This window comes from Anomaloglossus baeobatrachus, chromosome 10 (assembly GCF_048569485.1).
Source record: "Anomaloglossus baeobatrachus isolate aAnoBae1 chromosome 10, aAnoBae1.hap1, whole genome shotgun sequence".
Lineage (NCBI taxonomy): Eukaryota > Metazoa > Chordata > Amphibia > Anura > Aromobatidae > Anomaloglossus > Anomaloglossus baeobatrachus.
The window spans coordinates 42,029,085-42,047,083 of NC_134362.1; the positions used below are offsets into that span (position 1 = coordinate 42,029,085).

Sequence of the window (17,999 nt, forward strand, 5' to 3'; positions counted from 1 at the left end):
CGCCTCACTGACACGCGTTACCCCTTCCCCTCTGAAGTCGTTAAGGGTTGGGCTCAATGTCCCAAGGTGGATCCTCCAGTCTCTAGATTGGCGGCTAGATCTGTGGTATCGGTTGCAGATGGCTCATCGCTAAAGGATGCCACTGACAGGCAGATAGAGCTCCTGGTGAAGTCCATCTATGAGGCCACGGGCGCGTCTTTTGCCCTGGCCTTTGCAGCCGTGTGGGCACTCCAAGCTATCTCAGCTTGTCTGGCTGAGATTAATGCTGTCACACGTAATTCTGCTCCGCAAGTTGCGTCTTCGACTTCTCAAGCGTCAGCTTTTTCTTCCTACGCCATGAACGCAGTCCTAGACTCTGCTAGCCGTACAGCTGTGGCATCCGCTAACTCTGTGGCAGTCCGCAGGGCCATGTGGCTGCGCGAATGGAAGGCAGACTCGGCCTCCAAGAGGTTCTTAACCGGTTTGCCGTTTTCTGGCGACCGCTTGTTTGGCGAACGATTGGATGAGATTATTAAGGAATCCAAGGGAAAGGACTCCTCCTTACCCCAGTCCAAACCTAAGAGACCTCAGCAACGGAAAATACAATCGAGGTTTCGGTCCTTTCGTCCCTCCGCCAAGCCCCAATCCTCTTCGTCCAGCAGGCCGGAGAAAGGCCAGAGGAACTCCTATGCGTGGCGGTCCAAGTCACGCCCCCAGAAGGCCGCAGGAGGCACTGCCTCCAAGGCGGCCTCCTCATGACTCTCGGCATCCCCTAGCCGCATCCTCGGTCGGTGGCAGGCTCTCCCGCTTTGGCGACGCCTGGTGGCCACATGTGCAAGACCGATGGGTGAGAGACATTCTGTCTCACGGTTACAGGATAGAGTTCAGCTCTCGTCCTGCTGCTCGTTTCTTCAGAACCTCTCCGCCCCCCGCTCAGGCCGACGCACTGTTTCAGGCAGTGGACGCTCTGAAGACAGAAGGAGTTGTGATCCCCGTTCCCCTTCAGGAACGTGGTCGCGGCTTTTACTCCAACTTGTTCGTGGTGCCAAAAAAGGACGGATCTTTCCGTCCCGTTCTGGACCTCAAGCTACTCAACAGACATGTCAGAACCAGACGGTTTCGGATGGAATCTCTCCGCTCGGTCATCGCCTCGATGTCACAAGGAGACTTCCTAGCATCGATCGACATCAAGGATGCCTATCTCCATGTGCCGATCGCACCCGAACATCAACGCTTCTTGCGTTTCGCCATCGGGGACGAACACCTTCAGTTCGTGGCATTGCCTTTCGGCCTGGCGACAGCCCCACGGGTTTTCACCAAAGTCATGGCATCCGTCGTGGCGGTCCTACACTCTCAGGGCCACTCGGTGATTCACTACTTAGACGATCTCCTAGTCAGGGCCCCTTCCCGGGTGGCGTGTCAACACAGCCTTACCGTCGCTCTGGCGACTCTCCAGCAGTTCGGGTGGATCATCAACTTCCCGAAATCCAAGTCGACACCGACCCAATCACTGACTTACCTCGGGATGGAGTTTCATACACAGTCAGTGGTAGTCAAGCTACCGCGGGACAAGCAGCTTTCTCTGCAGGCAGGGGTGCAATCACTTCTTCGGAGTCAGTCACACCCCTTAAGGCGCCTCATGCACTTCCTGGGGAAGATGGTGGCAGCGATGGAGGCAGTGCCGTTCGCGCAATTCCATCTACGGCCACTCCAATGGGACATTCTCCGCAAATGGGACAGGAGGTCTGCTTCCCTCGACAGGAACGTCTCTCTTTCCCTTGCAACCAAGACGTCACTTCAGTGGTGGCTCCTTCCCAATTCTCTATCGCAGGGAAAATCCTTCCTACCCCCAACCTGGGCTGTGGTCACCACGGACGCGAGCCTGTCAGGGTGGGGAGCGGTTTTTCTCCACCACAGGGCTCAGGGAACCTGGACTCCGATAGAGTCTTCCCTTCAGATCAATGTTCTGGAGATAAGGGCAGTATATCTAGCCCTATTGGCTTTCCATCGGTGGCTGGAGGGCAGGCAGATCCGTATCTAGTCGGACAACGCCACTGCCGTCGCATACATCAACCACCAAGGCGGCACTCGCAGTCGTCAAGCCTTCCAGGAAGTCCGGCGGATTCTGCAGTGGGTGGAAGCCACAGCCTCCACCATCTCCGCAGTTCACATCCCGGGCGTAGAAAACTGGGAGGCAGATTTTCTCAGTCGTCAGGGCATGGATGCGGGGGAATGGTCTCTGCACCCAGAAGTGTTTCGAGAGATCTGTCGCCGCTGGGGAACGCCGGACGTCGATCTCATGGCGTCACGGCACAACAACAAAGTCCCGGCATTCATGGCACGGTCTCAGGATCACAGAGCTCTGGCGGCGGCCGCGTTAGTTCAGGATTGGTCGCAGTTTCGACTGCCTTATGTGTTTCCTCCTCTGGCGATGCTGCCCAGAGTGTTACGCAAGATCAGGTCCGACTGCCGTCGCGCCATTCTCGTCGCTCCAGACTGGCCGAGGCGGTCGTGGTACCCGGATCTGTGGCATCTCACGGTGGGTCAACCGTGGGCGCTTCCAGACCGCCCAGACTTGCTGTCACAAGGCCCGTTTTTCCATCTGAATTCTGTGGCCCTCAACCTGACTGTGTGGCCATTGAGTCCTGGCTCCTAGCGTCTTCAGGGTTATCTCAGGATGTCATTGCCACCATGAGACAGGCCAGGAAGCCAACGTCCGCCAAGATCTATTACAGGTCTTGGCAAATCTTCTTATCCTGGTGCTCTGATAACGGTTTTACTCCATGGCCGTTTGCCTTACCCACTTTTCTTTCATTCCTTCAATCCGGAATGGACAAGGGTTTGTCACTCGGCTCTCTCACGGGCCAAGTATCTGCGCTCTCCGTATTTTTTCAAAAGCGCCTAGCCAGGCTTCCGCAGGTCCGCACGTTCCTGCAGGGAGTTTGCCACATAGTCCCACCTTACAAGCGTCCGCTGGAACCCTGGGATCTTAACAGGGTGCTAACGGCTCTTCAGAAACCACCTTTCGAGCCGCTGCGGGATGTCTCTTTATCACGTCTTTCGCAGAAGGTGGCCTTTCTAGTGGCAGTTACATCACTCCGGAGAGTGTCTGAGCTTGCAGCGCTGTCATGCAAAGCCCCCTTCCTGGTGTTTCACCAGGATAAGGTGGTTCTGCGTCCGGTCCCGGAATTTCTCCCTAAGGTGGTATCTCCTTTTCATCTCAATCAGGATATCTCCTTGCCTTCATTTTGCCCTAATCCAATTCACCAATGTGAAAAGGATTTGCACTCTTTGGATCTGGTGAGAGCACTCCGGCTCTACGTGTCTCGCACGGCGCCCCTGCGTCGTTCAGATGCGCTCTTTGTCCTTGTCGCTGGCCAGCGTAAGGGTTCGCAGGCTTCCAAGTCAACCTTGGCTCGGTGGATCAAGGAACCGATTCTCGAAGCCTACCGTTCCTCTGGGCTTCCGCTTCCTTCAGGGCTGAAAGCCCATTCTACCAGAGCCGTGGGTGCGTCCTGGGCATTGCGACACCAGGCAACGGCTCAGCAGGTGTGTCAGGCAGCTACGTGGTCTAGTCTGCACACTTTCATGAAACACTATCAGGTGCATACCTATGCTTCGGCAGACGCCAGTCTCGGTAGGCAAGTCCTTCAGGCGGCGGTTGCCCACCTGTAAGAGGGGGCCGTTTCGGCTCTTTTTATTGAGGTATTCTTTTACCCACCCAGGGACTGCTCTTGGACGTCCCGATTGTCTGGGTCTCCCAATGGAGCGACAAAGAAGAAGGGAATTTTGTTTACTTACCGTAAATTCCTTTTCTTCTAGCTCCTATTGGGAGACCCAGCACCCGCCCCTGTTCCCTTCGGGCTGGTTGTTCTTTTGTGTACACATGTTGTTCATGTTGAATTGTTCTTTTGGTTCATGGTTTGCAGTTCTCCGAACATCCTTTGGATTGCATTTACCCTAGACCAATTTATAACTTTCTTCGGCGCTCCATTGGGAGACCCAGACGATTGGGGTGTATAGCACTGCCTCCGGAGGCCACACAAAGCATTACACTAAAAAGTGTAAGGCCCCTCCCCTTCTGGCTATACACCCCCAGTGGGATCACTGGCTCACCAGTTTTTCTGCTTTGTGCGAAGGAGGTCAGACATCCACGCATAGCTCCACTGTTTAGTCAGCAGTAGCTGCTGACTATGTCGGATGGAAGAAAAGAGGGCCCATATAGGGCCCCCAGCATGCTCCCTTCTTACCCCACTTGTGGTTTGTAAGGTTGAGGTACCCATTGCGGGTACAGAGGCTGGAGCCCACATGCTGTTTTCCTTCCCCATCCCCCTGAGGGGCTCTGAGGAAGTGGGATCTTACCGGCCCCCAAGCCCTGAGGCCGGGCTCCATCCACAGACCCACTGAACCTGCTGGATACGAAGCTGGGTACCGTTCAGGGACAAGGCCCTGCAACTTTCAGGTACTCTGTGTCCCCGTACAGACAGGCACGCACACGCCAGACTTGCTGGGTGTGTTAGTGCGCCGGGGACAGTAGCGCTGCGCGCTGGGGTTTGAGTCACAGCAGCTTAGCTGTGTGACTTCATGTGCTGGGAACTACCGCGCCGGCCACTCTCGGAGCGGCGGCGCGGCTGGGACTTGTAGTGCGCCGGGGACTTAGCGCCGACCGCGCTTTTACGGCGGCGGCGCTTATAAATCTAGTCCCCGGCTTTTGCGGCCTAGCTCCGCTTCGTTCCCGCCCCCACCCTGTCAATCAGGGAATGGGACAGACGCTGTGCAATCGTCAGCGCCGAGGGCTGGAGCCTTATTTACATGCTCCAGCCCTCTCACTAGGCACAGTGGGACGCAGGTTTCCCGCTTTTGGTCTGAGCACGCCCAGGGCCCGCCCCCCCCCTCCACAGGACGCCGGCAGCCATTCCTGCATGCAGTCTGGCTGGAGGACGGACACAGGCTCTGGGAGACCCAGACTAGGGATTTCTGGCGACCACACACCCGCGTTTAGCGGGCGGTAAGCAGCACATTAGTGCTGGCCCCACTACTGCCACAGTGTTGTATTGGTGTACTTTTTCCTGTACCAGATATATATATATATATACTGCACTGTACGGTCGCTTCTTGGCTGTATACCCTATATTGCTCTGAGGAGACAACAACATGTCATCCACAAAACGCAAGGGTGCCAAGGCACGGGCTGTATACACTGCTTGTACAGCATGTGGGGCTAATCTACCAGCAGGCTCCAACGACTCTCATTGTGTGCAATGTTCAGTCCCAGTGGCACTTCGTCAGCCAGAGCCTATGGTGGTGGTAGCCCAGGCAGAGACGCCTGTGAACCCTGCCCCGGTGACGGGGACAGAATTTGCAGTCTTTGCTGATAAAATGTCTGTGACTATGACAAAAATCCTGGAAACCTTGCAGTCCAGGCCAGTTGCTCAGACCATGGACACTGCTGTGTCTATGTTCCCCGGTCCCCCTCAGTTGGAACTAATCCGTACTTCAAGGGGGTCCCAGGCATCACAGGCTGGGGGCTCTGACTCCGATGACAGTCCCAGGCCGCCTAAGCGAGCTCGCTGGGAGAGACCCTCCACGTCATCACGCGGGTCAGGGTCTCAGCGAGAGGGGTCTCTATATGATGAGACAGAGGTGGGTGATCAGGAGTCTAGTCCTGACACCGCACTCAATTTGGATACGCCAGATGGTGACGCCATGGTAAATGACCTTATAGCGGCCATCAATAGGCTGTTGGATATTTCTCCCCCAGCCCCTTCAGCAGAGGAGGCAGCTGCACAGCAGGAGAAGTTCCATTTCCGGTATCCCAAGCGTAAATTGAGTACTTTTCTGGACCACTCTGACTTCAGAGAATCAATCCAGAAACACCATGCTTATCCGGACAAGCGTTTTTCCAAACGTCTTAAGGATACACGTTATCCCTTTCCCCCTGACGTGGTCAAACGCTGGACCCAGTGTCCAAAAGTGGACCCTCCAATATCCAGGCTTGCAGCTAGATCCATAGTTGCAGTGGAGGATGGGGCTTCACTTAAAGATGCCAATGACAGACAGATGGACCTTTGGTTGAAATCTGTCTGAGGCTATTGGCGCGTCGTTTGCTCCAGCATTCGCGGCCGTGTGGGCGCTCCAAGCTATTTCCGCTGGTCTGGCACAGGTGGACTCTATCATACGTCCAGCAGTGCCGCAAGTGGCGTCCTTAACTACGCAAATGACTGCGTTTGCGACTTACGCTATCAATGCGGTACTGGACTCTACGAGCCGTACCTCAATGGCATCCGCCAACTCTGTAGTTTTGCGCAGAGCCTTGTGGTTAAAAGAATGGAAAGCAGATTCTGCTTCTAAAAAATGTTTAACCAGCTTGCCATTATCTGGAGACAGACTGTTTGGTGAGCAATTGGCGGAAATCATTAAACAGTCCAAAGGTAAGGACTCTTCCTTACCCCAGCCCAGATCAAGCAAACCTCAACAGAGGAAGTGGCAGTCAAAGTTTCGGTCCTTTCGAGGCTCGGGCAAGCCCCAATTCTCCTCGTCCAAAGGGACTCAGAAAGAGCAAAGGAGCTCTGATTCCTGGCGGGCTCACTCACGCCCCAAGAAAGCAACCGGAGGTACCGCTTCCAAGGCGGCTGCCTCATGACTTTCGGCCGCCTCCCTCCGCATCCTCGGTCGGTGGCAGGCTCTCCCGCTTTTGCGACATTTGGCTGCCACAGGTCAAAGACCGGTGGGTAACAGACATTTTGTCTCACGGGTACAGGATAGAGTTCAGTTCTCGTCCTCCGCCTCGGTTCTTCAGAACTTCCCCACATCCCGACCGAGCAGATGCCCTTCTGCAGGCGGTGAATTCTCTAAGAGCAGAAGGAGTGGTGGTCCCTGTTCCTCTTCGGGAACAAGGACAAGGTTTTTACTCCAATCTCTTTGTGGTGCCAAAAAAGGACGGCTCATTCCGTCCTGTTCTGGACCTAAAACTGCTCAACAAGCATGTGAACGCCAGGCGGTTCCGGATGGAATCCATCCGCTCAGTCATTGCCTCAATGTCTCAAGGAGATTTCCTAGCATCAATAGACATCAAAGATGCTTATCTCCACGTGCCGATTGCTACAGAGCACCAACGCTTTCTGCGCTTCGTGATAGGAGACGACCATCTTCAGTTCGTAGCTCTGCCATTTGGTCTGGCGACAGCCCCACGGGTGTTCACCAAGGTCATGGCGGCAGTGGTAGCAGTCTTGCACTCTCAGGGACACTCTGTGATCCCTTACTTGGACGATCTACTTGTCAAGGCACACTCTCAAGAGGCATGCCACCTCAGCCTGAATGTTGCGCTGGAGACTCTCCAGATGTTCGGGTGGATCATCAACTTCTCAAAGTCAAATCTGTCACCGACCCAATCACTAACGTATCTTGGCATGGAGTTTCATACTCTCTCAGCGATAGTGAAGCTTCCGCTGGACAAGCAGCGGTCACTACAGACTGGGGTGCAGGCTCTCCTTCAAAGTCAGTCGCACTCCTTAAGACGCCTCATGCACTTCCTCGGGAAGATGGTGGCGGCAATGGAGGCGGTTCCGTTTGCGCAGTTTCATCTGCGCCCACTTCAATGGGACATTCTCCGCCAATGGGACGGGAAGTCAACATCCCTGGACAGGAAAGTCTCCCTTTCCCAGACGGCCAAAGACTCTCTGCAGTGGTGGCTTCTCCCCAACTCATTATCACAGGGAAGATCCTTCCTACCACCGTCCTGGGCGGTGGTCACGACAGACGCGAGTCTGTCAGGGTGGGGAGCAGTTTTTCTCCACCACAGGGCTCAGGGTACGTGGACTCAGCAGGAGTCCACCCTTCAGATCAATGTTCTGGAAATCAGAGCAGTATATCTTGCCCTACTAGCCTTCCAGCAGTGGCTGGAAGGAAGGCAGATCCGAATTCAGTCGGACAACTCCACAGCGGTGGCATACATCAACCACCAAGGGGGGACACGCAGTCGGCAAGCCTTCCAGGAAGTCCGGCGGATTCTGATGTGGGTGGAAGCCACGGCCTCCACCATATCCGCAGTTCACATCCCCGGCGTAGAAAACTGGGAAGCAGACTTCCTCAGTCGCCAGGGCATGGACGCAGGGGAATGGTCCCTTCACCCGGACGTGTTTCAGGAAATCTGTCGCCGCTGGGGAAGGCCGGACGTCGACCTAATGGCGTCCCGGCACAACAACAAGGTCCCAACCTTCATGGCACGGTCTCGCGATCACAGAGCTCTGGCGGCAGACGCCTTAGTGCAAGATTGGTCGCAGTTCCGGCTCCCTTATGTGTTTCCACCTCTGGCACTCTTGCCCAGAGTGCTACGCAAGATCAGATCCGACTGCAGCCGCGTCATACTCGTCGCCCCAGACTGGCCAAGGAGGGCGTGGTATCCGGATCTGTGGCATCTCACGGTCGGCCAACCGTGGGCACTACCAGACCGACCAGACTTACTGTCCCAAGGGCCGTTTTTCCATCGGAATTCTGCGGCCCTGAACCTGACTGTGTGGCCATTGAGTCCTGGATCCTAGCGTATTCAGGATTATCCCAAGGGGTCGTTGCCACCATGAGACAGGCTAGGAAGCCCACGTCCGCTAAGATCTATCACAGAACGTGGAAGATATTCTTATCCTGGTGCTCTGCTCAGGGAGTGTCTCCCTGGCCATTTGCTTTGCCTACCTTTCTTTCTTTCCTGCAATCTGGGTTAGAAAAAGGTTTGTCGCTCGGTTCCCTTAAAGGGCAAGTCTCGGCGCTTTCCGTATTTTTTCAGAAGCGTCTAGCACGACTTCCTAAGGTGCGCACGTTCCTGCAGGGGGTTTGTCATATCGTACCCCCGTACAAGCGGCCGTTAGATCCATGGGATCTGAACAGGGTACTAGTTGCCCTCCAGAAGCCGCCCTTCGAGCCTCTGAGGGAGGTTTCACTTTCTAGACTATCACAGAAAGTGGCTTTTCTGGTAGCGATCACATCTCTTCGGAGAGTGTCTGAGCTAGCAGCGCTGTCATCCAAGGCTCCCTTCCTGGTCTTCCACCAGGACAAGGTAGTGCTGCGCCCCATTCAGGAGTTTCTCCCGAAGGTGGTATCCTCTTTTCATCTTAATCAGGATATCTCTTTGCCTTCTTTTTGTCCTCATGCAGTTCATCGGTATGAGAAGGATTTACATTTGTTAGATCTGGTGAGAGCACTCAGAATCTACATTTCCCGCACGGCGTCCCTGCGCCGTTCGGATGCACTCTTTGTCCTTGTCGCTGGTAAGCGCAAAGGGTCGCAGGCTTCTAAGGCCACCCTGGCTCGATGGATCAAGGAACCAATTCTTGAAGCCTACCGTTCTGCTGGGCTTCCGGTTCCATCAGGGCTGAAGGCCCATTCTACCAGAGCCGTGGGTGCGTCCTGGGCATTACGACACCAGGCTACGGCTCAACAGGTGTGCCAGGCAGCTACCTGGTCGAGTCTGCACACTTTCACCAAACATTATCAGGTGCATACCTATGCTTCGGCGGACGCCAGCCTAGGTAGAAGAGTCCTGCAGGCGGCAGTTGCCTCCCCGTAGGGGAGGGCTGTCTTCGCAACTCTTACATGAGGTATTCTTTACCCACCCAGGGACAGCTTTTGGACGTCCCAATCGTCTGGGTCTCCCAATGGAGCGCCGAAGAAGAAGGGAATTTTGTTACTTACCGTAAATTCCTTTTCTTCTAGCTCCTATTGGGAGACCCAGCACCCGCCCTGTTGTCCATCGGGATTTTTGGTTGTTTTTTCGGGTACACATGTTGTTCATGTTGAACGGTTTTCAGTTCTCCGACGTTACTTCGGAGTGAACTTGTTTAAACCAGTTCTTGGCTTTCCTCCTTCTTGCTTTTGCACTAAAACTGGTGAGCCAGTGATCCCACTGGGGGTGTATAGCCAGAAGGGGAGGGGCCTTACACTTTTTAGTGTAATGCTTTGTGTGGCCTCCGGAGGCAGTGCTATACACCCCAATCGTCTGGGTCTCCCAATAGGAGCTAGAAGAAAAGGAATTTACGGTAAGTAACAAAATTCCCTTCTTTCTCCTTCCTGCTTTTGCACCAAAACTGAGGAGCCCGTGATCCACGGGAGGGTGTATAGGCAGAGGGGAGGGGTTACACTTTTTAAAGTGTAATACTTTGTGTGGCCTCCGGAGGCAGAAGCTATACACCCAATTGTCTGGGTCTCCCAATAGGAGCTAGAAGAAAAGGAATTTACGGTAAGTAAACAAAATTCCCTTCTTTGGTGCACAGGGGCCGGACTGTGCACTGTGTCTTTTCCTCCCTGTTTGTGATTCCCCGGCCACAGTCTGTGACTTACTGGTCACTGCTGAGATGTCAAACTGCGAAGGAAGGTCATTCAAAGACTAGAGGCGCTGGGGAATCACAGAAAGGGAGGAGAAGACCCAGTGCACAGTCTGGCCCCTGTGCACCAAAAACGTCAAATGGTGATTAAAGAAGAACCACAAAGCAGATTTCTTCACCAAAGGTATCAATTTAATCTGTTACAGAGCCATTACAGCCATGTCCTGACATTACAAAATCTCGCTGACAGGTTCTCTGTAAACCAGGGAAAGAAATCATTAAAAATAATGTAAGCCGAACTCTGGAAACAAGGGATACTTTATATCTATAGTGGCTTTATGTAAATAAAGCTTATTCTTTCTGTGAATGAAAAGTTCTACAACTTTTAATTAACTAATAATTTCAACTTTTCTAATTAGTCAAAAACTCAAAATTTTCAGTAAAATGACGGTGACTGGAAAAGGCAGATGCCATTTTGTATCTGCTCCAAGAAAACCTTGCCGTTGTATCTGTAATATTGTATTAAAAATCGTCCAATAATGGAGTGTGCAATACTGTGAAATTGATTGTGTGTGTGTGTATATTTGGAAGGAAAATGAAGGGTGCGTCTTAAAATCCAAATGTAGCTTACCGGGAGGTGGAGACTGGGCACGGTGCAGATTGTAGTGGGGGCTGTCTGTGTGGAGCAGGGCAGTGCGGCAGGTGTCACAGTTGCCCTGGCTTCAAATAGCGCCCGGAGTCGGTGCGTGCCCAGATGGCGCTCTCGTCTCAAGATTTCATCTGCGCACGCTCCACCTCCGGCCCATTAGGCTATGTGCCCATGGGGGAAAGTGTCCTGCGGTTATATCCGCAGGATCTCCCAGAAAACCGCAGCACAGCTTTGTCTGTTTCCATGCTGCAGTTTATTTGCGGAATGTCCTGCGGATATGGTGCGGGCATTCTGCATTGAGGATACAGTACCATGGCTTCGGCACTGCATCCTCAATGCAGAACAAGTGCTGAGTGATCGGGGCGTTCATACCTCCATCACGCAGCACTTTTCTCCCGTCTCCGGCCGTGTTTACACTGTGAAGGAGAAGGTGAGCGGGCCTGAACTAGCTCTGGCTGTCACATGACCGGAGCTCGTGCAGGCCCCGCCCACCTCCTCCTTCCTGCTCCTGTGCACCGAGGGAAAATGACTGGGTGTCTGCTATCAAGGCAGGTAGGTATGGGCCAAAGCAGGGGATTTCCGCAGGTAATTCCGCAGGAATAATTGACATGCAGTTATGTGCGGCTGCGGGATATCCGCAGTATATTCCGCAGCCGCACATGCCGCAACGTGGACACAGCACTCCCCATGTCCCATAGGAGAACATGGGGAGTGTCTGTTCATGCTGAAACCTGCAGATTTATCTGGAAAATCCAGATAAATCCACAGGTTTTCCGCGGCAAAATCCACAGGACCAAGCTCCCGTGGGCACATGGCCTTAATCTCCTAGCATTGGACTTAAGGAAAGTGGCGCAGATGAGATATCGGCTTGTCATTGAGCTGAGAGCTCAATCAGTGCATGCGCCTACTACAGGTGCCATTTCTTTGAAGCCCATACTGCCGACCGAACATCTGGGACACTCGCTGCACAGTCCTGCACCACACAGCCATCACAGCCCCCACCGCTGCCAGCACAGCCTCCACCGCAGCGCTTACAGCATCGCCATACTCCAGCACTGTCCCTGCCTCCTGTGAACCCGCTCCCCCACTGCTGCCGGCCCCCTGCTCCGGTAAGACACCACCAGAGTATAAGATGGACCTCTTTTTTAAATCTCTAAATTTGGGGTGAGTCTTATAAAATGAAAAATACGATATATATAAATATATATTTTATATTTATAATCTTTTTATATATACATCCATGTATCAATATTTTTATTTTATATACGTGTGTGTGTGTGTGTGTGTGTATGTATAATGTGTATATATAATAATAAATATATATATATATATATATATATATATATAGAATATATTAACGCCCGGGATTGTAACTGTCTCTCTGTTTCTCTCCAATTCTCTGTCTGTCTCCCCCTCTGTATATATCTCTCTATCTCTCTATCTTTGTCTGTCTGTCTCTTTCTCCGTCTGTCTCAATCTCTTTCCCTGTCTGTCTATCTATCTCTGTCACTTTCCCTGTCTCTCTCTTTCCCTGTCTCTTTCCCTGTCAGTCTGTCTCTTTGTCTCTCTGTGTCTGTCTCTTAACCTGTCTTTCTTTTTCCCTCTCTTTCCCTGTCAGTCTGTCTCTTTGTCTGTATCTGTCTCTTTGTGTCTGTCTCTTACCCTGTCTGTGTCTGCCTCTTTCCCTGGCTGCATTGTGACACGCCAACATTCCATATAAGGGCGTGGCTGCGCATTCTTCTGAAGTTCTGGCTGCACTGTGGCTCCCAGCTCCATTCACTTTAATGGAGGCAGCTTTTTTGGCGAATAACTGTAAAGAGCGGGGTTAAAATTTCCCCTCGAAACATAACCTACGACGCTCTCAGGGTCCAGAAGATATAGATATAGATATATATATATATATAATATATATATATATATATATATATATATATATATATATATATATATATATATATATATATATATATATATATATATATATATATATATATATATGTGTATATATATATACTAGCTGTACTACCCGGCTTCGCCCGGGTTAATAACTGCTGTTAACAAAATAGAATGTATTAACAAAAATGTATTCTGCACACAAACACCACAAAACAAATAGATAGAAATGTAATTATTAAATTGTTGCCTATATTAACCAATCAGAGCTCAGATTAATTAACTGTAGCAAAATAGAAGCTAAGCTGTGATTGGTTGCTATTGGCAGCCTGATAAATCTCCAGGCAACAGAAAGCCCTCCCCCTGACAGTATATATTAGCTCACACATACACATAATAGACAGGTCATGTGACTGACAGCTGCCGTATTTCCTATGTGGTACATTTGTTGTTCTTGTAGTTTGGCTGCTTATTAATCAGATTTTTATTTTTGAAGGATAATACCAGACTTGTGTGTGTTTAGGGCGATTATGTGGCGAGGTTGGTGTATGTGTGATGAGATGTGTGCTGAGGGTGGTATATGTGTTCAAGCACGTGGTAGTGTGTGGTGAGATGTGTGCTGAGGGTGGTATACGGTATGTGTTCAAGCACGTGGTAGTGTGTGGCGCATTTTGTGTGTGTGTTCATATCCCCGAGTGTGGTGAGTATCCCATGTCGGGGCCCCACCTTAGCAACTGTACGGTATATACTCTTTGGCGCCATCGCTCTCATTTTTTAAGTCTCCCTTGTTCACATCTGGCAGCTGTCAATTTGCCCCCAACACTTTTCGTTTCACTTTTTCCCCATTATGTAGATGTGGGCAAAATTGATTGGTAAATTGGAACGCGCGGGGTTAAAATTTCGCCTCACAACATAGCACCCGGCGCTGCCCGGGATAGTAACTGTCTCTCTGTTTCTCTCCCATTCTCTGTCTGTCTCACCCTCTGTATATATCTATCTGTCTCTCTCTCTCTTTCCCTGATGGTCTCTTTCCCTCTCTTTCCCTGTCAGTCTGTCTCTTTATCTGTGTCTGTCTCTTTGTCTGTGTCTGCCTCTTTCCCTGTCTGTCTCTTTCCCTGGCTGCATTGTGACACGCCAACATTCCATATAAGGGCGTGGCTGCGCATTCTTCTGAAGTTCTGGCTGCACTGTGGCTCCCAGCTCCATTCGCTTTAATGGAGGCAGGTTTTTTGGTGAATAACTGTAAACAGCGGGGTTAAAATATCCCCTCAAAACATAGCCTATCCCGGACATACACACATACACACACACATTCAGCTTTATATATTAGATATATATATATATAGTTAGACACACATATATAAAATAAAAATATGTCTGTATGTATATGTGTATATATATATATATATATATATATATATATATATATATATATATATATATATATATATATATATATATATATATATATATAATATATATATATGTGTATATATATATATATATATATATATATATGTATGTGAAAAATATATATTGGGTATTTTTTTTGTATTTTAACATTTTGTATTTTTTTTTTTCTATTTTTAGCAAGAAATAGAAAATCCTCAGTTGTTGTGAAGAAGAATGGGAAAAGCAGAACATTAAGGCAGTCCTTGTCAAGAATTCCAGTTTCATCCTCTTCTACCTCATCCAAAGTCACTCATATAAATAATTCCAGGGTACCAAAGAGACTGAGAAAGCCTGTAAAGCCTTTACATACTAAAATAAAGATAAGAAATCACTGCAGAAGACCAGAGCAAAGAAACGCTTCAAAGAAGCTTGAAGTGGGTAACCTTGTTCTCCGAGAACCTAAAGTAGTGCTGTACAAGAACGAGGCCATCAAAAGGGATAAACAGCGAGACGGACCGGCAAAGTTAAGAGAAACTACTGGTTGTTTAACGAGACACGCAGCTAGAGAATATAAACTGAATTCAATGAAAGGTGCTCACGGTGAAACGTCATGTACATATATCACACGAAGTTCGATGAGAACCAGAAACTCTGTAGAAACTGATGCTACGCTCCCACCAAATACCTTGGACAGCTATAGAAATGGTAACAGTGGGAGCATAACTCAGCTGCACAGAACTGAGACTAAAAGTCAGTCTGTTCATAAGAATGAGCTTGATCGAGAGACCTCAAAAAGACGAGAGAGCAGACATCAGAGAAATGGTTTCTGTAAGTCCAGAAAAAGCAAGCACTCGAAACGCGTCACGGACACAGAAGTGTCAAACTCTGATTTTGAACCCTCCAAAACGGATAACTTGTGCGACTTGGTAAGCTCGCACTGCGACTCAGGTGTAGGCAACGTCGTCGCTGACAGTCCGCCTCATTATAAGGACACGAGAAGCTCCTCGGACGATTGCCCCGTGGTCTCGTCACAAACGAGGACAAAAGACCACATAAGGGTGGTCAAAAATAAAAAGAGCAGAAGAATCACCAGATACGACGCACAACTGATCCTCGAGAACAGCACTGGAATTCCGAAACTAACCCTCCGACGCCGTCACGACAGCAACAGCAGCAAGACCGAGAAGGAAAACGACAACATAGGTCCGTCAAAAATCAGCATTAAACTCAGCAAAGATCACGAGAAGGACAAGAACAGTCTGTATGTAGCAAAACTAAACAATGGGTTTAGCTCCGGATCGGGGAGCAGTTCCACAAAACTAAAGATCCAGTTAAAGCGAGAAGAAGAAGCTAGAATGTCTTTTCCAGAGGAACTCCATGAAAACGGGGTGTACTGCAACGACACGTTATCTCTCGTGGAAACGAGAATGGAAATGGACGATTACGATCGCTACGAGGAAGAGAGCTTGGAGGAATCCTCCGAAGAAGAGAGCGACGAAGACGACGACGAGTACGACGACGAATTTGAGGATGACTTCATCCCTCTGCCACCAGCAAAGCGTTTGAGACTTATTGTAGGAAAAGACTCAATAGACATCGATATATCTTCGCGACGGAGAGAAGATCAGTCATTAAGGCTTAATGCGTGAACAATATATATATTCATTTTTTTTTTTTTTTCCTTTTGACCAGAAAGTAATTTGTATTCATTGTTTTTTTTTTCCTTTATGAAAGATTCCATTGAATTATTCCCTGACTGTAAATTTTAGAGACCGCACTTCTTTCTGTATTGTTAGTCCACTCAAAATTGTAGAAAGTGTACAGCATATTGACTTGATTTTTTTTTGATTTTTTTTTTTTTTTACAGTGCTTTTTAACAGTCTTCTTACGTGCAATTTTGAGTTTAAACAAAAAAAAAAATAAGAAAAACTACAAAAAAAAGTGGGTACTGTTGTATATTATCGTGGGCAGAAAATGTATATAAGTAATAAACTTTCCACACGTGACAATAAAAAAAATAAAAAAATTAATGTGGCTACCCAATCATACTTGTTTCAACTCATAGGGTCTTTTTACACTATATATATATATATATATATATATATATATATATATATATATATATATATATATATATATATATATATATATATATATATATATATATATATATATATATATATATATATATATATAAAAATTTAAATTTCAGCACATTAAATGTCTGTTATGGTTTTATCACCAGCAATGTATTTGCAGCTTAGAAATTTAATTTGCCCTGTGTCTATAAAATATATATATATATATATATATATATTTTTTTTTTTTTTTTTCGTCAAAAGTCTAATACTGTAATACAATCCTTTTTAAAGTACTGTCTGTGGCCTTTGTTAGTAGCAAAATTAAAAAAAAATCTAAAAAAAAATTTGGAGAAAAATGACAAAATTCAGAATGGTGTTTGCTCATCCTTTTTGGCACATTTAATGTACAGGGGTTAGCCGTATGCAGAATATAAGTTTGGATATGGTGTATTTATTGCTTGATGTATAAATAAAAACACAACACTTGTATTTAACACTTTTCAACAATCTTTAGATAAAATTGTTCTTTGCAAGAATAATTGGTGCTTATTTTTTCATGGATAAAATGCTGTGAAATAAAAAAAAATCTGATAAGGAAGACTTGTACCGGTATAAATGCAACTGTCATTTTATTTCTATATATTTTTGTTTTATATATACATTTTTTTTTTTTTTTTTTATTTTTTTTTGTGTTTTGGACTTGTTTGGGCAGCTCCATCCCATCTTACTTTTTTTTTGGGAAATGTCATCTGGCCGTTAGGGAATTTAAAGGTATGTGTTATTCATACTTGTGTATAGTGTACATAATTCTGTAAATATGTGTGGTGTTAGAATTTACACTTCTGCCATTTTAAGTTGATTTACTAAAACCTAAGTTTCTAAGTTAACTACTCATGACAATAAAATAGGAAGATTAAAAAAATCAAAAAGTTCAATTAATGGTTTTGTTTTTCATGGCTGTTCTGTCGGAAAATGAAGATCATTTAGCTTCTGTTTAAAGAAATTGTTACAAAATTGTAAAAAAAATTAAATAAAATATAGATTTTTTTAATTTTTTTTTTACAATTTACAACCTTTTTTTTTTTTTACAATAAGTTTTCCCAGTTTATTGTGGTAAAATTAGGTACCTCGGCTTATATTTGAGTATGTATAAATTTTTATATACATACATACATACATACATACACACACACACACACACACACACACACACACACACACACACACACACACACACACACACACACACACACACACACCCCCACACACACTCTCTCACTCACTGGTCCTCTGTACCCGCGGTGTCCTCTTACCTGCTTCTTGCGGACCGCAGCCACATAGCTGTCTTGATGATTGCGGTGGGTAGACAGGGCCGTCGCTGTTGTCGTCAGCATTTTACTTCAGTTGAATGCTTTGCGGTGCTGCAAAGCATTCAACTGAAGTAAAGCGCTGACTGCGGCCCTGTGCACCGGCTGCGATCATCAAGGGGTCTATGTATGTGCGGTCTGCAAGAAGCAGGTAAGAGGATACGGCGGAAATGGAGGACAGGTGAGAATAATTTTTGTGGGACACTCCCTTGAGTATAAGCCGAGGGAGGCGTTTCCCCCCCCCATTAAAACGTGCTGAAAATCTCGGCTTATACGCGACAATTTACGGTATACATCCCCCCCCCCCACTTAAAGGGATTCTGTG

At 48.1% G+C, this 17,999-nt stretch overlaps 1 protein-coding gene across 1 annotated transcript in view; it reads left to right on the top strand.

The window, feature by feature from the left end:
• Positions 1–16,321, top strand: part of KMT5B (lysine methyltransferase 5B) — a 71,403-nt gene extending 55,082 nt beyond the window's left edge. Inside the window, exon 9 of the mRNA XM_075326382.1 lies at positions 14,425–16,321. Coding sequence (XP_075182497.1) covers positions 14,425–15,875 — 1,451 coding nt within the window. The 3' untranslated portion in view covers positions 15,876–16,321. The remainder of the gene's footprint in view (positions 1–14,424) is intronic.
• The last annotated feature ends 1,678 nt before the right edge of the window (positions 16,322–17,999 follow it).